At 46.4% G+C, this 21,714-nt stretch overlaps 2 protein-coding genes across 5 annotated transcripts in view; one reads left to right on the top strand and one right to left on the bottom strand.

Moving 5' to 3' along the window:
* Nucleotides 1-9,232, top strand: part of FEZ2 (fasciculation and elongation protein zeta 2) — a 41,756-nt gene extending 32,524 nt beyond the window's left edge. For 3 of the 4 annotated variants that reach the window (XM_060186864.1, XM_016187239.2, XM_016187238.2), the window contains 3 exons: nucleotides 2,959-3,034; nucleotides 4,660-4,725; nucleotides 7,023-9,232. In XM_060186864.1, coding sequence (XP_060042847.1) covers nucleotides 2,959-3,034; nucleotides 4,660-4,725; nucleotides 7,023-7,039 — 159 coding nt within the window. In that variant the 3' untranslated portion in view covers nucleotides 7,040-9,232. The remainder of the gene's footprint in view (nucleotides 1-2,958; nucleotides 3,035-4,659; nucleotides 4,726-7,022) is intronic. The other variant, XR_009548890.1, reaches the window with a different exon arrangement.
* Nucleotides 8,151-21,714, bottom strand: part of CRIM1 (cysteine rich transmembrane BMP regulator 1) — a 179,642-nt gene continuing 166,078 nt past the window's right edge. Inside the window, exons 14-17 of the mRNA XM_007521003.3 lie at nucleotides 18,296-18,490; nucleotides 17,088-17,210; nucleotides 13,105-13,292; nucleotides 8,151-10,770 (exon numbers count right to left, since the gene is read on the bottom strand). Coding sequence (XP_007521065.1) covers nucleotides 10,594-10,770; nucleotides 13,105-13,292; nucleotides 17,088-17,210; nucleotides 18,296-18,490 — 683 coding nt within the window. The 3' untranslated portion in view covers nucleotides 8,151-10,593. The remainder of the gene's footprint in view (nucleotides 10,771-13,104; nucleotides 13,293-17,087; nucleotides 17,211-18,295; nucleotides 18,491-21,714) is intronic.

Genomic DNA, 21,714 nt, shown 5'->3' with positions numbered 1-21,714 from the left:
TAAGACAACTGCTTAGAGAAAGGGCAGCTTTCCTGCAAATGCTCATTTAGAGGGAAAAAAAAAGAGTATTGTTCAAATTAGACAATTAATAACAGGGCTCCATTTTCACGCTTTTAAATAAATAAGCACTAACATATTAACATAGTGAATGGCACGTGTAGAATATATAATCACGACAGGTATGCTGTTCTAATTTCTGAAAGTCTAATGCAAGATTCCATGTAGGGAGGAAGGAAGTTGGATGAGGGCCTCTTTTAGACTAGAGTTCTCGGTCGCCTAGGCTTATGGAGTCTGTCTTAGCTATTTGCAAATGAAATTCATGTGTCTTTAAAACTAGTTAAGTTGACTGAACCCATTAGCCAAGGCTAAACAAGATAGGAGATGCTATTTCTGAAAAATCATTCATGAGTAGAAAGAACCAGCTAGGTTGGCTTACTTCTCCTTGACATCCTAGTGTGATGATCGGAGGAGCACCAGGAAGAGGGGAAACACATCTGCATTCATGAACATGCTCTGAGGTACTCTGTACACTTTTTGCAGCTTCCTCAGCTTAGCTCTTGAGAAAGCATGCAGGAGGTGGCTTTGGTGGGGGGGCTTTATCTGAAGGAGGCACTGAGATGCAAGCCAGTCACTGAAGACGGGTCAGCTTAGCCCAGGATGAGATAGATCGATGACCTTGAAGAGGGCAGGACTGTCCAAAGGTCCTTGGTGACTCAGAAAGGGGCTCTGTAGGGACAGTTGAGGTCAAGGCATTGGTTTAATTCTGGTGCCACTCAGTTTTCTCAAAGCCTCATGGTGGCAAAAGAACTTCCAATTGACCCAACACATTGAAGGGGGGCAGGATGGCCAGTGCAGCTGCTAAAGTAGGGCTTGCAGAGTGTTCTCTAGCAGCAGAGAGGGCACTGGGAATGAAGCCTCAGAGGGCATGTCAGGGAGTGTGTATATGCGTACCTGCACAGGGACTTACTCATATACACAGGGGACTCAAAGGCTGGAAGACTCTAATACACATAAAGCACAGGGCTCCATGACTGAGCCCCACCTGGGAGAAATCTTATGCCAGCAGAAGCTAAGTTTCTCAAAGACTGGACAGTTGACCTTTGTGGCTTCTCTGAACCTACAGCTCCCATTATTATTATTAATCAAATTTTCCTAAATTTATTTTTAATTTTATTGTCATCAGGGTTATCACTGGGACTCAGTGCTAGCACTATGAATCTACCACTCCCAGTGGCCATTTTGTTTTCCTCTCTCTTTCTTTCTACTTTATTTGATAGGATAAAGAGAAATTGAGAGAGGAGGGAGGGAGAGAAAGAGGGGGCCGGGTGACACATCTGGTTAAACACACATAGTACTAAGAGTAAGGACATGTGCAAGGATCTGGGTTTGAGCCCCTGCTTCCCCTCTCTCTCAGTTTCTCTGTTATCCAGTAGAATGGAAAAATTGGCTGCCGGGAGTAGTGGAGGATTTGTAGTGCCGGCACCGAGCCCCAGTGATAATCGTGGAGGCCAAAAAAAAAAAAGAGGAAGAGAAAGAGAGAGACACCTGCAGACCTGTTTCACCACTTGTGAAGCATCCTGCCTACAGGTGGGGAGTGGGGCCTCAAACCTGGGTCCTTGGGCATGGTATCATGTGCACTTAATCGGGTACACTATTACCCACCCCCACAAATCTTTTGTTTTGAGTGGAGCATAAGCACTCCGAGGGCTTGAGCTGAGATTCAGGGGGAAAAGTTAACTAATGGATAGAATTGAAAAGATTTCAAGAGACCTCTTGAGAAGCAAATATAAACTGCACTGAGCTATCTATCTGGTGGAGAAGCAGCCAGAAGAGAGTCTGGATGGTAACTTAATTACGCTTCTGTGGGACACAATGATAAGCCCTTTCACTCTGGTACTGAGTGTTTACAAGTAGGGAGGTCAGCAGGCCGTCTCAATTTCAGACATGTATTTTCATTATTCACAGGCCTTCTCTCCTTTCACTCTTGCCTTTTCCCTTTAAGGCCTTTAAATATTTATAGCTACTTACATAGTAGTATAAAATAATGGCACACCTCTAAAATTATCAGGGAGAATATGTCAGGTTCTGGAAGGAGCTGGTATGGATTTTTTAAATTGTCAAGTTAAGCTATCCAGGTGATGGCTTTGTTAAAGCAGGGAAATATATATAGATTTGAAATACCTACTGGGCTATTGAGAAGGCTTTTGTTTGGCAGAATTGTTTATAGCTGTTTCTGGTTTAAGTTACTACTTTAAAAAATGTGTCGAAAAATATTCAAGGAGAACACAGATAAGATTCTACTTTCAAAAAGATCAGATTGAGGGGGTGGGGCAGTGATGCACCCAGTTAAGCACACATAGTATGAAAAACAAGGACCAGGCAAGGATCCCAGTTTGAGCTCCCTGCTCCCCACTTGCAGAGGGTTCGCTTCATAATCGGTGAAGCAGGTCTGCAGGAGTCTTTCTCTCTCCCTCTCTGTCTTCCCTACCCCTCTCCGTTTCTCTCTATCCTATCAAAACAAAACAAACCAGCAAAAACAAACAAACAAACAAAAAACCACACACACACACACACACACACACACGCAAAAGCAAGCAAGCAGACAAGCAAAAAATGGCCACACATGCAGTGAATTCGTAGTGCAGGCAGAGCCCCGGCAATAACCCTGGAGGCAAAACCAAAACAAAACCAAATTGAACAAATCGTCCCTGGACCCATTTGTATGAAATTTTCACTAACCAAAAAAGGGAGTTTGTTTTGGTCGACACTGAGTTTATCTGCAGCAGATAGAAATAGGAAAAACAAAACCCAGAAAATGTTGACTGAGATAGTAACACACGCGTGTTCATAATAGCTCATGTCTCAGGTTATAAAGCAGACCTTCTAGTGACTGTATTACCTTTTTCCAGATAAGCTAATTCAGACTGAAGTGACCTATTTTTTTTTTTAATCTGACAGTACTTGACAACAGTCATTCCTTATGAGAAAAAAAATGGACCTCCATCTGTTGAAGATCTTCAGATATTGACCAAAAGTAAGTGGAGACAACGTGAAGCTCTTGCCTTCCTGGCTTTTGTTGATTTTAACTTCTGATTCTCCTGGCGGCTGCAGTTTCATTTGGTTGTTTTAGGATCCTAATTGGCAGGTGTTCTTGGTCTTTTGAGAAGGAAACTATAAATGTGACTTCCAATGTAACCTGCAATCTAGACTTGGTTGGTATTTTTTCTGCTTTTTCTTACCTTTTGAAATACTTGCAAGCTGAACTCTTGGGAAAAAACAAACAAACTATGATTCTCCACTACTTCTTGTATGCTTCATTTATCAGTGTGCAAGTCTATTTTATTTATTTGTTTGTTTATTATTTTTTAACTAGAGCACTGATCAGCTTGGGCTTATGGTGGTGTGGAGGATTGAACCTGGGACTTCAGAGCCTCAGGCTTGAGAGTCCCTTTGCATAACCATTATGCTATCTACCCCTGCCCTCAGTGTGCAAGTCTTTTTATGAATTGTTTCTTAATTAAAAAAAATTATTGGATAGAGACAGAGGGAAATCAAGAGGAGAAGAGGAGAGGGAGAGAGAGACCGAGACCTGCAGCACTGCTTCACAGCTCATGAAGCATCTTCCCCGCAGGTAGGAACCAGAAGCTTGAACTCGGGTCCTTGCACATTGTAACGTGCACTCTAATGGGTGCACCACCACCTAGCCCCATGAATCATTTATAGATGTAGCTGCCAGAAACAGAGTAGGAAGAAGCAGTATGGCCTAAAATACTTGATGATTTCCTCTTGATAAGTGTGGAGTGGAATGCAGCAGGTACCAACAGATTAGTGTTAATAATGGTTGAAGACTTTATTTCTCCAGCAGACACTGAGGGCAGAGCTCTGTGCTAGGCCATGTGCAGGGCTCCTGAGGTATTTTTCGTGAACCAAGCCAAAAACAAACAAAAAAACTCCTTCAATGGGCTTGCCCTTTAAAGTGATGTATTAGATTTAACTGTACACTGTGTTGGAGATCTCTTATAATGGCCACAAAGAGTCCCCGATTCTGGTCTGATTGTCTTTATTCACAAGAAGTGACTTGGAAGTCACAGACCTTCCCTTGATCACAGTGGGAAATGAGAGTTAATTTGTAATCTCTAGAAGATAAATATTTGATCCAGGGTGTCAGTCAGTCTTGTTTCTCTTGTGCACTGTAGTGTGTGCACACTTAACCAGGTGCCCCACCACCTGGCTCTGACCTGCTCTTTTCTCTAGTCTTCCTGTTGGCAAGCTCTGTAGCACTAGGGTTCTTCTGTACCCCAGTAACTGACTTTCAGGTCCTTGTGACAACAAAACCAATAGTCTGCAGGAACCTGCTTCCTGTTCCCCTCTTCTGCTCTATGGAAACTCTAAACTGGAGCAGTAACTCCAAGAGGTACGTGAGGATATATTTGTGAGCATTTGCTATTGGGTTGTCTGAAAAGTCAACGACATATATATTTTTTTCTATGATTTTCTTTGCAAAAATGCATCATGACTTTTCTCAATGAACTCAGTATTATCCAGAAAGTTACCTGTAAGTGGCATGCTTTGGTCATAGCAGATAATGAATGAAGAAGACCAAAGCCAAACAGAGCTCTGGAGTAGTAATGTGTGACCGCTTTGCCTTCTGCTTTGCAGTTCTCCGTGCCATGAAGGACGACAGTGAGAAGGTGCCCAGCCTGCTGACTGACTACATACTGAAGGGTGAGTTGCAGTGAGGGAGGCTGCAGCTGGAGTAGAAAGTGACTTTCAGGGGGCCAGGTGGTAGCACAGCAGGTTAAGCGCACATGGCGCAAAGTGCAAGGACTGGCGTAAGGATCCCGGTTTGAGCCCCCGGCTCCGTACCTGCATGGGGCTCCTTTCTCAATCGGTGAAGCAGGTCTGCAGGTGTCTATCTTTCTCTCCCCCTCTGTCTTCCCCTCCACTCTTGATTTCTCTCTGTCCTATCCAACAACAGCAATAACAATAATAACAACAAGGGCAACAAAAAATGGGTAAAAGTAGCCTCTAGGAGTAGTGGATTCATAGTGCAGGCACTGAGCCCCAGCAGTAACCCTGGAGGCAAAAAAAAAAAAAAAAAGCGACTTTTAGCCATTCACCCTGTGTCCCTCCGCTTTCCTGTGCAGAGTGAGGCTAGTGGAGGCCTGAGGGGATGCTGCCAGCAGCCTACGTTGTGACCATGTTCAGGTTCACTTGGGCCTGAGGGTCCAGTGAGAAATGGTAACCTGGAGGGAGGCTGTTTCAGGTGTGATGGGAGGGAGGGGCTGCTGTAATTGGGACTCTGGTGTCATCATGAGGGTAGGTCATCTCTGACATTTTGAGGATAAAAACAAAAGGACAAACCCTAAGGGTAGGGGAGGGGGAGGGAAGGGTGTAACCCATTAACAGTTCCCAGATGGGAATCTGAAAGGGACAGGTGTGAAGGGCAGGGAGGGAGAAGAGAAAGATGTCAGTAAATCCAGGATGGTGAGAACAGAGGGCTGGTACATCCTAGGAACAAGGTCAGGGCCCCACAGGAGGCGGAGCTGTGAGGAGAGAGAGGTCACTTTGCCCATGAGAGAGCTGCATTTCAATAGCAGGGGAGACCTTTAAGCTGAGACAATTGAAAAATCAGTTTGAGACAGAGAGTAGCCTTCTCCCGGAGACATTTTTCCTTCCCTGGATGCTCTAGTCCGTCCCACCCTCAGAGCTGCTGGGGCTGGGGTTTGAGACACGTTCACCCACGTGGATGGATCAACTGCAGGTGCTAGAAGCCTAAGTCAAGGGCACACCTGAGGCCAGGGCTAGGCCCTGTCACAGGAGGCAGGAAATACCCAGCACCTGGCGCATGTTACAGCTCTGCTGCTTCTCTGGCCCCTACAACCTCTTGTGCTCCAGGTGCCTTTATCACTGCCAGCACTGGTATGAACACTGGATGGCATTGAGGTTGGCCTTTACAGATGCCACGTGGGAATGGGACACCCAGAAAGGGCATGTCTTTACTTCCTGACCCCAGGGGAGTCCCCCAGAGCATTCCCATCCCAGGGACCAGAGATAGTCCAGGCCTCAACAGCCCATCCCACCTATCTCCTCTGCCCATAGGGAAAGGCTTTTTGGTCCAGTGGTAGGGGGGAGGGCAGGGTTTCTGATATCCCTCCCCGAAACTGGGTACTGACACTGTGAACTGATGCTGTGAACTTTCCCAAGCACCTTGGGGAGGGATGCAGCACCCACCCAGCTCTGCTCCCCACACCTAGGCTGTGAGCCTAGTCTGTCCACATCTCTTCCTCTGGGCTGTGTGCATGTGGGGCGGCTGTGTCTTGGCTTCGAAGCCTGAGGACTGGGTGGAAAAGGGCGGGGCTGGGACACTACCTTTGAGGAGATGCTCCAGTGGGTGGGGAGGCACCTAGGTGGGCCAGTGAAGATACCCTTTCCCCCCAGGAAACCCCTCCATCTACTTTCTCAGAGGCTGGCTTGGCTGTGGAATGTCTTTTTTTAAACAAACAAACAAAAAACCCCAAATCACTGCTCAGCTCTGGTGCAGGGGAATTGAACCTGGGACTTTGGAACATCAGGCATGAGAGTCTCTTTGCGTAACTCTTATGCTATCTCCCCCTACTCTGTGGAATGTCACCTCCATCAGGACGGCAAGAGGGAGCCTGAGATGGAGGCCTGCTGCTGTGTGGCTCTTTCCTGGCTTGCTTTCTCACTCCCACCCCATCCCCAGCCAGTCAGACCGTGATTCTCTGGGGGATCCTTGTGCTGAGTCACTGGCCTCCTCTTCTAGGGCTGCCGCCTCCCTGTGTCCCTGGAGACATGGCCTTTGTGTGTCTCATTCCTGGGAACCCTGAGTGTCTGGGGGACTTTGGGTGGTGAGGTGTCTTTACCCTGGGTCTCTGTGCTGCTTGCAGCCCTCATTGCTCCAGCCCTGGCATGTGTGTCGTCTCACTCTCCATTCCCCAGGGTGGCTGTGGGGGTGAAGGGAGGCCATCTGCACTAACATGTTTTCTCTTCTCCCTCAGTCCTGTGCCCCACCTAGTGTCGCGCCTCCCTCCTGCGGAGCAGCCTTCTCTGTGGGGGACCCTGAGCCAACTTCCCAGAGCATCACTCTGCCAGCTGGCCGTTGCCACCGCTCCTGCCCCTGGACATGCAGCACACCTGGACTTGGGCTTGCCTCTCCGTATTAGCAGGTGGCGCCTGCACTAAATGTTCTCGTCCTGGAACCTTCTAGGGCCCTCTGGATCCTAGCGATGTGCTTCTGTGAGACAGCCAGGAACTCAGCCCCAGTACTGCCCGGTGGGGAGGACTGTGAGCTGCCTGTGTCACCTGCCACCCAGGGCCTCGTCCCTGTGTCCGGCTTGCTAGAGTGAAGCCCGGCCATGCTCAGCAGAGTGGCAGCACCAGCACTGATCTTGAGAGAGAACTGACAGTATACACATTACCTTCCAGTATTTTCCAGAGTGTGGAACTGTTGACTGCAGAACTGAAAGGCAGAATGTACCTCTTCTTGCTTAAATGCGTAGTGGACAAGGAAATGGTGGAATGGGACTGTGTTGAGTGGTTGAGGCCTCCCATCCCTCCTGTGCAAACCCTGACCAATGGCTTCTGTTTGCCTTCAGGACCTCAGCTGCCTCCCTCCCGTGTGGTCCCCAGGGGTCTGTGGAAGGTATCTGCACCCTCACAGGTGGCCGTGGCCTGCCATCACCCCCTGCCACCCTGCTCTGTTTTACTCATGCGTGCTTTCCTGCGGTGGGGGTTGGCCCTAGGACCCACTGCCCCTAAGCACTGAGTGTCAGGAGACACTGCATCTCCTGCCAGGTGAATGCCCTCTAATAAATGGGGGGAAAAGTCACGTGTGCCCGAGAGCTTTGTTTCTGAGAACATTTGCCGTAACTTGTGATGTGGTTTTTTTTTTTGTTTTTTTTTTTGTTGTTCCCTTTCTTCCTTGCAGGGATGTGCTAGGTTCTTTCCTTTCCCTTCTCCCAGGGTGTGTGGTGCTGCCCTGGCTGTGAGGCCATTTTTCTTGGGGTCTCTTGGGCCTCCCTTCCTCCCCAAACCTGAAAAGGTCATCTGTTTATTCACAGACACCCTCACCCCTAACTTCCCTTTGAGGTGGGGAAGCAAACAGATTCAAACAGTAGAACTCAGAATGCACTCCCAAGTGCCATAGATCTATTTTATTCTTCAGGAAATTATATATATATATATTTTTTCTCTTACAAGAGCACAACAGGAACCGAAGTAAAAGAGTAAATAGATACAGCACTCAGGATAAATCATATCTTTAAAATAATAATAAAAAAATTTACACCTTGTCCTATATCCTGTTAGTATTTTCATAATATGGCCATGATTGGGAAAAAAAAAAAAAAAAGCAAGCATTTACATTTTTTTTTTTTTTTTGGCTAAAGACTTTCTAATGCCAGGAATGGGTTAATTGTTAACAAAATTTAATACTAATCAGGCTGATGTAAATCTACTTTGGTAACATACCATTAACAAATTTATTTTGGAAATAGATAAAAAATATTGCCCCTAGATAATAAATCTTTTTTTTTTTTCTTTGATGCAAACAGCTAGAACACTTTCTTCTTTTTTTCTTTTGTTATTCTAAGACAAAAGGGTTAATCTTCAGATTAATAAATTAGGTCATAATAATAATAAATTAATTTTTTTAAAGTTCAGCAACCTCTGTCCAAGTATTTACAACAATACTTGAAAGTTCCTTTATAAAACAGAGCACATTTTCTTTTCACATTAAGCATACTGGGTATCTGCCTTTCACAACAAGCTTTTTTTTTTTTTTAAAAGGAAAAAAAAAATCAATGCACAAGTGGGTAATTAGTATAAAAGTGCTAAGAGCTGTTTGAAAAGTTAACACTATAGTATACAGTCAGTTATATTTGAGGCAAAACTACAACAAACTTCCAGCTTATTATGGACAATATTCCAGTAGTTGTTTCAAACGGTTGTTTGAAGAAGGAGGGGAAAAAAAAAAAAAACAAGAAAAAAAAAAAACATCCAGGAGCTGATTAGTGATGTTAAAACAATGCCTTCAGTGTGTCTGAGCAGTGAGAAATCTGAATTGAAAACTGAATGGAAGGAGGTTCTAAATGAGGTGCCCTCTTCACCCCCATACCCTCCCACAACTGCAGACAGAATGTGAGTCAACTGAACATTTGCAAGTGATCAAAAAAAAAAGCACTGATATGGAATGCCTGTTTGTCTTGTTCTGGTTAAAAATTTCATAAAAATACATTCAACAGGGAAACATAAACTGTATGTGTATAAATATATATATGCATATATATTATATACACATGCACACACTTTTTTATGAAGCTAGTTACATAAATATTCCTATTATCGCTAAAGTTTAAAGAGGTCTTTTTTTTTTTTTTTCTTTTTGAGCTTCAGTAAAGGTGCTTGAATAATATACAAGTAAAATGAAGTAGTTTCTATTTGGGAGAATCAGTATAATAAGGAAAAAGAAAATCCCCAGACTTTTTTTTTTCTCTTTTCCATTAAAAAAAAAAAAAAAAGAAATGTTTCTTCGTAAGCTAGAGTTTCAACAAAAACTAGGGAACAGCCACCAGCAGGGCAGAGCAAGAAGAGTAGGGCTGGTCCATCCCATGAGGTCCTGCCTTTCCTCTCCCTGCCTGCACCTTCCAGGCTGAAGGAAAGCTCCAGAGCTCACAAGGAGAAATCACTCAGGTCATGTTCATCTGCTGACTCTGGCGTGGAAGAAACTGTAAGCAGCAAACAAAAACAAACAGACAAAAAAGAAAAAGAAACACACACCACACACACACCACACACACACACACACACACACACACACACACACACACACACACACACACACATACACACCAAAAAAAAAAAAAAACCCTCTGTATCCTCAATAACCTGCGTTCAAGAAATGCAGACTGCCCTTGGGACTATATAGAAAAGAAACTCGTGGCTTTAGACCTAGGATGGCTATCCAAAAAGCTTCTAACCTGGTGGCTCTAAGGTAGAATATAGCAGCTGGACCGTCCTGCTGGTGTCTCCCATCCTGGTTTGCTCCATTCCTGCTCACTCAGGCCCTGAGCTCTGCAGCAGCCAGTGCAAGCCAGTCTTCAGAGTAACCAGAAAGACGGACGGACCCTCTGGGCCTCAGCACTGCTTCCAGATCCTTTGGAACTGGCTTTCTCCCCAGCCCCAGCTGACCAATCTGTCTCCCCATCACCTCCCTCCCCATCCCCATCCCTGCTCCACCCCTGCCTACCCCCCCCCCCCCCAACCAGATGCACTGTCTCCCCACTCGCAAACTTCTCTACAGCTATGTTACAAGCAAGTACATCTTAGCAACTGGAAAAACTTTGGTTCTGAAAAAACCCTTGGTCAGGAACCTGGAGACAAAGTGGGAATGTGTGTTCGTGCCACAGGCCCAGGGACAGAGCCCGTCCCGGGAAGTTGGCAGTGCCACCCATTGTCCACGCTCTCGCTCCAGCAGCGTCTGCTAAGCAGGTGCACAAACCCGAGTTCCGTCCGGAAAGCAGGCGGAGGAGGTGCATTCTGGCTCTGCAAAGCCGGTCGGGGTGGCCTGGCTCACACTGTCTGGTAGAAGTTGTCTGCTTGGAGGTGATTCTGCTTCTGCATGCTATAGAGCCCGCTGAACCTGGCGTCCGGTTCTGCCATCCGGAGCATCCGCTGTGAGCTGTCTGCCTGGGCTCTGTTGCCTTTCTTGCAGTCCACTGAGACAAGCTGGTTGTTGAGGGAAGAAGGCTAGTCAAGGACAAGAGGACAGAGCACCTGAGTTAGCAGCTGTTTCTTTTTCTTTTTTGTTTGTTTGTTTTTGTTTGCTGCTTGGATGGCAAAAGGACAGAGAGGGCAGCCTCGTGCAGGAACCGGCCACCCACATGTTGTACTGCCACATGTAATGCCAAGACAGTCTGCCAGCCGGGGAGTGGGTAGAAGAACAATAGAAAAGTAGACAGATGGAAGTCGGGTGGTAGCGCAGCAGGTTAAGTGCACGTGGTGCAAAGCGCAAGGACCGGCTTAAGGATCCCAGTTCAAGCCCCCAGCTCCCCACCTATAGGGGAGTCGCTTCACAGGCAGTGAAGCAGGTCTGCAGGCGTCTGTCTTCCTCTCCTCTCTCCATTTCTCTCTGGCCTATCCAACAATGATGACAACAATAATAACTACAACAATAAAACAACTAGGGCAACAAAAGGGAATAAATAAATATTTAAAAAAAAAAGAAAAATAGAGAGATATGATCTACTCTCAAGCCCTTAACGCTGACGAGGGTTGGAGGCTGAGAGGTAGCTGGGTGTTAAGACACACAGACTATTCCCAACCCCTCAGGCTGTGTGACAGGAGCTGGCCCAACCCGTGATGAGGCTGTCCAGCCACTCCATATTTTTGAGGGAGTGGGCAACTTAAAAGATTTTAAAGGGGGTATTGTGTGTCTCCCTCAGCTCCACATCCTGGCTCAGAAGCAGCCACTGCTTAAGGAGGGTGAGCTTGGTGCTAAGCTGGATTCAAATAACTCTTGCAGGCTGTTTTCAGTTCTTCCTTTTTTTAATTTTCTAAAAAAAAGTTATTTATTAGAGACAGAAATAGAGCAGGAGGGGGAAAGACAGAGGGATAGAGACAGAAAGACACCTGTTGTACCACTTCACCTCTCATGAGGCTTCCCCTCCACCCCCCTGCAGGTGGGGCCTGGGATTTAAACCCAGGTCCTTGCACATGGTAAGATATGCACTTAGCCAGGTGCATCACCACTTGGCCCCTTGTTTTCAATTCTTATGGTTGTGGTTTTTTTTTTTTTTCCCCTCTTTCTTTTAAGGAGACACGAAGAAGGCAGAATGAGGACTGGGAACAGTTCTCCTACCCTGTAATTAAAATGATTTCTTACCTGCTTTTTAAAACAGGCAGGATCAGAGACCCTCATGCATTTGTACCGAGAACAAATGCAAATTCCCCTCCTGCAGAGAACTCAACTCTTTCTCTCTCTACCCTGCCTGCTGTTTACCATCATCTCTTCCCATCCACTGGCCTTACATAGGTGTCGTCATCTCTGCTGAAGTGATGCTCCCCTCCCTTCATTGTTATTCTATTTTAAATATTTTATTCATTTTTTTTTTTTATGAAAAACAGAAACAGGCAGAGGGGGAAGGAAGGAGGGAATAAAAGAGAGACCAGAGCACTACACTACTCAGCTCTGGTTTATGGTGGAGCTGGGGATTGAACCTGGGACCTCAGAGCTTCAGGCATGAGAGTCCTTTGCAGAACCGTAATACCATCTCCCTAACCCCACCTCCCTTTATTACTTCTTTGCTCTCCCAATTCTAAGAGTATTCTGACAGATACCAGCTGACTGAATGTTAATTTCTACTACAAACAAAAGTGGCTCAAGGAGACTCAGCCCAGAGGGAGTTTTAAAAACTTCCAATGTTCGGGGGTTGGGCGGTAGCGCAGTGGGTTAAGCACACATGATGTGAAGTGCAAGGACTAGAGTAAGGATCCTGGTTTGAGCCCCTGGCTCCCCACATGCAAGGGGGTCACTTCACAAGGGGTGAAGCAGGTCTGCAGGTGTCTTGTCTTTCTCTCCCCCCTCTCCATTTCTCTCTGTCCTATCTAACAATGACAACAATAAAACAACAATAAAACAACAAGGGCAACAAAAGGGAAAAAAAATAGCCTCCAGGAGTAGTGAATTCGTGGTGTAGGCACTAAGCCCCAGCAATAACCCTGGAGGCAAAAACAAACAAACGAAGAAAACAATGAAGTCCAATGTTCAAAGACCCCAGTCCCTATCTGCAGTAGGAAATCTTCTCAAGCTGTGAAGTAGTACTACAGGTGTCTATCTCCACTTTTCCTCTTGATTTCTCTCTGTCTCTACCCAATAAACAATAAATAAATTAAATATATTTTTTAAAAAAGTCCAAGGGGATGGCGGGAGCTCAAGTTCACCAACAGATGAGACATCATTCATCCAGGCACCAATGGATCCCTGGGTAGGTCCCGGATATCTGATGGCTGTCGGTGGCTGAGAGGAGCCCTCACTAGCTTTCCTACTTGGGTGTGAGGGGAGAGAGAGTACGGGGAGGATACCTTGGTTGGTGTGGGGTACCAGCAGTGCAGCGGCACCCACTGCCGCCTCTGGTTGATGAAGAGGAACACGATGATCACGATGCCGAACATGGTCACGGAGAGGACCACCCAGGTGATGGGGTCCACTGAGGAGTCTTCGCTCGGACGCGGTCTGCTCTCTCTGGGATCCACCTGCAGGTGACCCATGTCTGGGTGGAAGAAAAGGAGCAGCTTTGACCATGGGAACCAGAGTTCCCACAGACAAGGCTCAGACATTACAAACAGATCGGCAGCGTGGCTTCACGGCTCAGATACAAAGTCTAACATGGAATCAAAGAACTCTTAGCAGGACAGGACAACACTGAGGGGTGGACGGGGAGAAGGAAAGAGACTGAGACGGCCAAACCTTGCTGTGAATTGTACACAGTTGACTGAAACGAACAGATGGAGAGGCTAGACAAACAATAATCGATTAATTGTAATGTAGTTGCAAACACCAAACTTGAACCAAGAGTCTGCTCTTACAGTTGACAGAGGCTGGGTTTGAAGCCAACACTACTGTTTTGTGTTTTTAAAAGAGGCTCAAAGGCAGAGAGAGAGAGAGAGAGAGAGAGAGAGAAAGAGAGAGACCAAAACTCTGAAACTTCCTTCAATGTGGTGACAACAGGGCTTGAACCTGTGTTGCACACACAGCAAAGCAGTACACTATCCAAGTGAGCTATTTCAATGGCCCAATGGAATCTTAAAATAATGTTCTGGTTGTCAGGGCTGGAGACACACACACAGACAGGAAACACACACACACACACACACACACACACACACACACACACACACACACACACCTCATACCACAGGACCAAAGCCTCTCCCTAGCACATTGGGGGCTGGACTCAACCAGGTCACATGAATGGCAAAGCAGAAGCCGTCCCAAGTAAGTTATCTTGGCAGGCCCATATGTCTGTTGGACCTTTTCCCCTCAGCTAGAAGACTGCACAGGGGGCGGGCGGGGGGGAGAAATGGGCCACACGGATGGGACGATGGATACTGGGTTTTTTTCCCCTCTTATTAGTGAAGCACTTTCTCTTGCAATCATGATTTCTGCAGTGGGTATTGCAGATAGAAAAAGAGGCTGAATATAGGCTGGTTGAAGACACCCTGGAAAGTTTTTTTTTTTTTTTTAATAAACTATCACAGGTTGTCTAAATGCATCAAAAGCCATCACAAAAGACCAACAAAGTGATTCCAAGACTTTTTTTTTTCAACTGTTCTTCTGTGTGTAGAGAACTGGAAGAAGAAAGCAGTCAGTTAACTGGTAACTGCTTTTGGAAAGAAAAAAGAACAACACACTTTTCAGTATCCAGAAAAATGCTGTAGGTGAAAACTAGCATTACATCGATATATATATTCAGGCTGAAAATGCATTTTCACCTCCCCAACTTCCAAATAATATTGGTTTGAGTTTAGGAAATAAATGCCATAATGACTAAAAACTAAATTCCGGAAAATCCTGGTGACAGGCAGTGAAGCTTCAGTTGAGGTGATTAATAAAATATAGTCCTGGGGAGTCCAGCGGTAGCGCAGTGGGTTAAGTGCACGTGGCTCAAAGCACAAGGACAGGCATAAGGATCCCAGTTCGAGCCCCCGGCTCCCCACCTGCAGGGGAGTCACTTCAGAGGCGGTGAAGCAGGTCTGCAGGTGTCTATCTTTCTCTCCTCCTCTCTGTCTTCCCCATCTCTCTCCATTTCTCTCTGTCCTACCCAACAACGACATCAACAACAACAACAACAACAATAACTACAACAATAAAACAACAAGGGCAACAAAAGGGAATAAACAAATAAATAAATATAAAAAATGATAAAAATTATATATATAGTCCTTAACGTCCCTTTTGTTACTTCAAAGCAGAGAATCAAATCTAGCATCGATTTTCATAAAAGCAGAAACAAAAGTAGAAACAAGTGCCAACAGTGAAGACCCAGAAGCCTTTGAGGAGAAGCTTCCATTTTCTTGTTGTAGACACGTGAGGACATTGGTCCTTAGGGTCTTTGTTACAGACATGATCTATAATACACAAACCCTCAATGTATTTCAGTAAACTGGGCATCTCGGTCAGATAGCCAGAGTCAGCGCTCACATTACTGATTGAATGGATATACACACTTCAGTCTGCATGATGGCTGGACTCTCAAGTGTGAGGTCCTGGGTTCAATCCCCAGCAATGAATTTGCCAGAGTCATGCTCTGGTTCTCTCTCCCTCTCTTTTTTGGCTTGGGAGGTGGCACAGTAGATAAGGCATGGACTCTCACACATCAAATCCTGAGTTTGACCCCTGGCATGGCATATGCCAGAGTGATGCTCTGGTCCTTTTTCTCTCCACCTGCCGGGGTAAGCATTATAAGTGGTGAAACAGGGCTGCAGGTGTATCTCTATTTCCCTCTCTGTCTCCCCCCATCCATCTTCATTTCTCTAGCAATCCAAAGTAAATATTAAAAGTAACAAAAGAAAAAAGATATATATATATATAAATTAAAAAAGAATGGATATAAATTAACTAAAAGCAGTTACTCTAAGAGCCAAAACTCAGCGCCCAGTAACATGACCCAAACATATCAGACACCCTAGAGAGAAACAAACCATTCATCCCTCCGTGGGCTCTTCCAAAAGAAGCAACAAACCCTGTGCAGCTATGATTTCGGTAAACATGCTTGCAGCAGACAGGAGGCAGCTCTGAGGCCTGGCTCACACAAGCGGATGGCCTGTCTCCACAGCCAAGGTGTGGTGGGCAGGACCTTGCTCGGCTGTGGAAAAGACAGTCATCTCTAGTGCAGCTGAAGGGCGAGGCAGGGGAAACATGGAATCACCCGGGTGAGTGTAAACTGCACGTGTGTCAAATGCTCAGCTTGAATGGACAGAAAACCACTCAGAAGGTGGGAGGGAGGGAAGAACATGAATGTTCCCTGAAGCTGGGAGTATCCTGTAAATAGAGTGTGAACACACACACACACACACACACACACACACACACACACACACACACACACACACTCATTCTCTCTCCCTCTCCCTCTCTCCAAGGTCTGGCACCAAGCTCTCTTGAGGAACATTTTCCTTTCCACTAAGTCGCTGAGCATATAGGGCTGGCATTCTTTATCCAGTTATTGAGAACTTAGGTTTAATCGTCCAGGTTGCTAAATGATGTCACAGCCTCGGAGTCGCTATCAACATACCTGGGCACCCAGGGAGACAGCTCAGCTTGTCAGAATACCAGCTTGCCTGTCTCAGGCCCCAGGTGACAGGTCCAATCCCTGGCACCACTTTATACTAGAGCTGAGCAATACTTTGCTCCTCTCTCTCTTATCAAATATATTTTTTAAAGTTTTTTTTTTTTTAGGAATTCTAATTTGACAGTTATTTATATGATACAGAGAGACACTGATAAGGAAGGGGAGAGAGGGAGAGAGAGAGAGAGAGAGAAGAGAGAGAGACACCTGTAGCACTACTTCCCTGTTCCTGAAATAGCCCCCTGTGCACAGTAACACGTGCGCTCAACTGGGTGTGCCACTGCCGGAGCCAACAAATGTTTTAATGTTATCCAGAGGGATTTGTTATTACCATTACTTACTTATTTGTTGGAGAAACTTATAGAGGGAACAGTGAAAGAGAGAGATGGTTGTGCACTGTAAAGTGTGTACTTAACCAGGTGCACCACTGCCTAGTTCCCGGATTCTTTTGTTTTGTTTTGAATGTGGTACTTGAGAATGGACCATGAGCCTCATTCATGCAGGACTCAAGGAGCAGCCTCCCCCTGCCCAGTTCCTTTGGGAAGGAGAGGGAGAGATGCCACAGCGGCTCCACTGGTACTGGGGAGGGAACCCAGGGCCTCACGTGTGGGTAGGCATGGGCTCTACGTGCCAAGCTGTCTCCCGGCCCCCAAAGGAACTCTGAAGAAAGGAGACTGGACATCAGACAGGAAGCGTCTTGGGGACATTGGTACCTACCTCTGGGGCCATGGATGATGTCGTTCTCGCTAGGCGTGGCCCTCAAGGGCACCTCCAGGTCAACTTCTCCACGGCCATTTGTCTTCTCGATGGGGATGTTGGTTGGCTCCGGGATATACATTTCTAAGAGGAGGGAGGAGACATTTCTCATCAGAGATGGTGGAGAGGCCGCTTCCCCAGTCCACATGGGTGGGGCATTCTACTGAGTAATTTTTCCTGGGACATAAACAGTTCTATTTCTCCATCTGTTTCATCAGTGCTAGAGGGTCCCCAGCTTTCTAGGGTAGAAAATGTGTCTTATCATCACTTTAATAAAAGGTGTGTGTGTGCATGTGTGTGTGTAGACGTTTCTGTTCCAACAGGGTCTGAAGCTTGGCTATTCTCATGTCAAATGGTGGTGCTTCTTTGACTCCACGCAGGCTGATGGGGACTGGGAAAAACAGAAGTATTTATTTTATTTCCCTTCAGTTAAAAGCACAAGTTTTATAACTAGGTGTTACAACTGTCACTCTTTAGGAAAGCTGAATCAGTTTAAATGTTGAACCGACAAGATGCTGTCTGATTCCAGTCTCACATGTCTACTGTTTCCAAATCCAGTTTCATACTCCCACCATCTAATCTGGTCATGTACACAACACAAAACAAACACACAAACAAGATAAATAAATGAAGTCTACCCTGTCTGCCTCTATCACAAAAGACTCAGTATTCTAGTTCAGGGCCCTTCAAGTTCAAGGGGACAGAGGGTCAGTGCCTTGGCACTTGAACTTAGGAGAGTAACTGCCTCTCTGCAGTGATGGAAAGGCATCTGGGGACCATTGGGTGTGCCCCATTGTGTCCAGAGGTTGCACGTGACCCCACCGTGAGCTCGGACACTCCTGGCACTCGAGGCTGGTGGCTTACTCACACAGATGTAGATGACGGAGCAGCGCTCATAGAGCCTGCTGGTGTGGGTGGCAGAGGAACGAAGCAAAGGAACCAGGTCAAATGACAGCAAGCCCTTGGCCTGAGGTTACCAAACGAGGCAGAGAGGAGTGAGCTGCAAGGGGGTTTGTTTCCTGGGTTTGGAAAGGGAAAGTACTCGGACTCTGGTGGTGGCAGCATATGGTGGCATATCAGGAAGAGCTGTGACACTGAACCACTGGAGATATCTTGCAAACCGGTGACACCTTGACACAACCACATGAAGAAAGCGAAGCCCAGGCTACCTGGACACATGGGGCAGCAGCTGCCCTCCACATTGATGGGCTGTGTGCAGGGCCGCGGCGGACAGCTGACGGTGGAGCAGAGTGTCTGGCCTTGCAGACAGTAGCAGTGTGTGCAGCTGTCGATGTCCCAGCGCTCCTCGTCTGCGTACATCTTCCCCCCAAAGTGGCATACTGCCTTCTTGGCCAGCATGTCCTCTGTGGAGAGAGCAGCGCAGCTGAGTGGTGGGAAGGCAATGGGGGGACCTGCACCCTTTCTTAAATTTAATCTCAAGGTCTCTCTCTCTCTTATTTTTTTTTCCCCTCCAGGGTTATTGCTGTGGCTCGGTGCCTACACTATGAATCCACTATTCCTGGAGGCTATTTTTTCCCCTTTTGGTGCCCTTGTTGTTTATCCTTGTTATTGTTGTTGTTATTGCTGTCGTTGTTGGACAGGACAGAGAAATCAATAGAGAAGGGGAAGACAAAGAGGGGGAGAGAAAGATAGACACTTGCAGACCTGCTTCACCACTTGTGAAGCCACCCCCCTGCGGTGGGGAGCAGGGGGTTTGAACCAGGATCCTTATGCTGGTCTTTGTGCTTTATGCCATGTGCACTTAACCTGCTGCGCTATCACCTGATCCCCCAAGTCTATTTGGTTATATCACTCCATCCTGCTGTAGTTCTTAGCCCAGTTTTACTGAGTCAGCTGTCTTATTTTCTAACATGTAACAGTGGCGGGGCTGGGTGGTAGTGCACCTGGTTGAGCACACATTACAATGTGTAAGGACCTGGGTTCGGGCCCCCAGTCTCCACATGCAGGGGGGAAGCTTTGAGAGTGGTGAAGCTATGTGGCAGGCCCCTCCTTCTCTCCCTCCCTCCCTCCCTTGATCTGTCTCCACCTTCCCTCTTGATTTCTGTCTCTACCCAATAAATAAATAAATAAATAAATAAAGTTAAAACAAAAAAAAATTAACATGTAACAATAGCCCCTGGGTATGACCCCATGCTCTCTGTCCTGGGCTCCATGTTCAGTGTTCTACATGAGGTGACTACACTTGGGGGCAGGGTGTTCTCTGGGTGTCCCTGAGGCCCGAGACCCTAGAGAACACATCCCTGTCCAAAATGCAGGGTCCAGAGGAGACAGGGCCACCACCGACTGACACATACCCTCTGTGCCCCAAGCACCTACGTGTTATGTTCCCAGGATGTTGATCTCAGCAAGGTCAGGCACACAGAAGTGGTGGCTGCTCCCCAAGTCAGAGTAGAGATCTCCTCCCTCTCTCACTGGTGGTGTGGGGTGGGGGGGTGGGGGCTTTGGGTCACTGTCTTCAAAGATAAAGTGCCTTTTACACAACTGGCAGAGCCATGGCCAAGCTGAAGATAAGTGAGAACCCGTGACCCTACAGGAAAATCCCTGTTGTGCTCTCCTTGCCAGAGGAGGAAGATTTGAGAATGTTCCAAGAAAAACATGACCTGTAACATTAATCTGATACGGTTCACTTTTAAGCCAAGGCTCAATCTTAATGCCCACTGACACTCGGCTGGGTCAAGAAATTACGGGGTGGATATCCCGTGCAAACTGTTCTGCCATGAAACAAGATGACCAGGTGCCTTTGGGGACAAAACATACAGAAGTGATGATGAGAATTGGCTTCTGGAATGCTTCTAGAAACAAAAGTCCTGCAAAAGGGCAAGCAAGCAGAGTCTGCCACCCTTAGCCACAAGTGGCAGATGCCTGCCTGGAGTTCTCGGGGCTCCCTCAGAGTTGGGGTTTCACACTTGGAGTGCCCATGGGCCTTTGCGTCAACAGAATCAAATATAGGTAGTATTATCTGGAGAATTTTTTTTAAAGCATTTATTTATTTATTTATTTATTTCCTTTTGTTGTCCTTTTTTTATTGTTGTAGTTATTATTGTTATTGATGTCATTGTTGTTGGATAGGACAGAGAGAAATGAAGAGAGGAGGGGAAGACAGAGGGGGAAAGAAAGATAGACACCTGCAGACCTGCTTCACCGCCTGTGAAGCAACTCCCTGCAGGTGGGGAGCCGGGGGCTCAAACTGGGATCCTTCCACAGGTCCTTGCGCTTTGCGCCACCTGCGCTTAACCTGCTGCGCTGCGCCACCAGCCCTCCCCAGAAGAATTTTTTTTTTCTTGCCTCCAGGGTTATTGCTGGGGCTTGTGTCTGTACTATGAATCCACTGTTCCTGGCGGCATCTTTTTTCCATTGTTGTTTGCTGTTGTTGTTGGATAGGACAGAGAGAAATCGAGAGAAGAGGGGAAGACAGGGAGGGGGAGAGAAAGATAGACACCTGCAGACCTGCTTCACTGCTTGTGAAGCCACCCCCCTGCAGGTGGGAAGCCGGGGGTTTGAACCGGGATCTTTATACCAGTCCTTGTGCTTCATACTATGTGCACTTAACTCAGTGCGCTACCACCTGGCCCTGGTAGTATTATCTGACCTCCCTCTGGCTACTATAAAGCACATGGGTCTCCTTAGAACAGATGGTGCAGAAGGGACTCCTCCCCCATTCTCCCTCTCTCTTTCCTGTCCCTGGCCTGTGCAGATGGGGAGGCAAAGGACCAGGTGACCTTGACAGGCAGTCTCTTCCTGTACAAGCTGACTTGTCCACTGGTTCAAAACGGCGGCTATCACTTCTCTTTGAAGATAAGAAGCACAATCGGGACAGGCACTCCAGCTGGACTTTGTGTTTTCCTTACCAGCCCTTTGGCTAATTACACCATAAAGCGAATTAACAGCTGGGGCCGAGCTAGAGTCTATGATTATGTGGTTTGTTTTTTTTTTCCGCTAGAGAGATGCCATGGGCATTTCAGAAGGCACCATTGTGGGCTGGGTCTTGCTCTGCTCTGACCTTGACCGGGATACACATTCACCTTGGAGGAGGAGGAAAGGAAGAGGAGATGCAATGGCCTCTTATCAGAGTTGCTTTCTGTAAAACAACCACCATCCTGTAAATCACTATTTACTCCAATAAAATGAAAGCAAAGAGCTATCTCAAAAACATAAAGTAAAGGACAATGCTTTCCAAATCAATCAATCAATCAATCAAGAATAAAACACCATGGTCAAGGCCACACCACACAAACTCCAACCTGACTGGGAAAGCAAGGTAACCACAGTGAAGACCTGTTTCTTTTTAAGTTCATTTTTGTGTGTTTTACTCTGGTGTTTTTTTAAGGGTTTGTTTTTATTTATTTAAAATGTTTCTATTTTTTCTCCTTTTTTTTCCTTTCCTTTCCCCTTCTATTTTATTATTATTGTTATGTTTTTCCTTACTAGAGTACTGTTTGTCTCTGGCTTCTGATGGTATGAGGAACTGAACCTGGAACCTCAGAACCTCAAGTATGAGAGTCTGTTTGCAGAACCATTATGCTATCCCCCACCCCTGCAAAAAGAAAAATAAAAGGTTTGTTTTTAA

The sequence above is a fragment of the Erinaceus europaeus genome, chromosome 3 (assembly GCF_950295315.1).
Source record: "Erinaceus europaeus chromosome 3, mEriEur2.1, whole genome shotgun sequence".
NCBI classification, from domain to species: domain Eukaryota; kingdom Metazoa; phylum Chordata; class Mammalia; order Eulipotyphla; family Erinaceidae; genus Erinaceus; species Erinaceus europaeus.
This window is presented reverse-complemented; position numbering and strand designations above follow the sequence as displayed.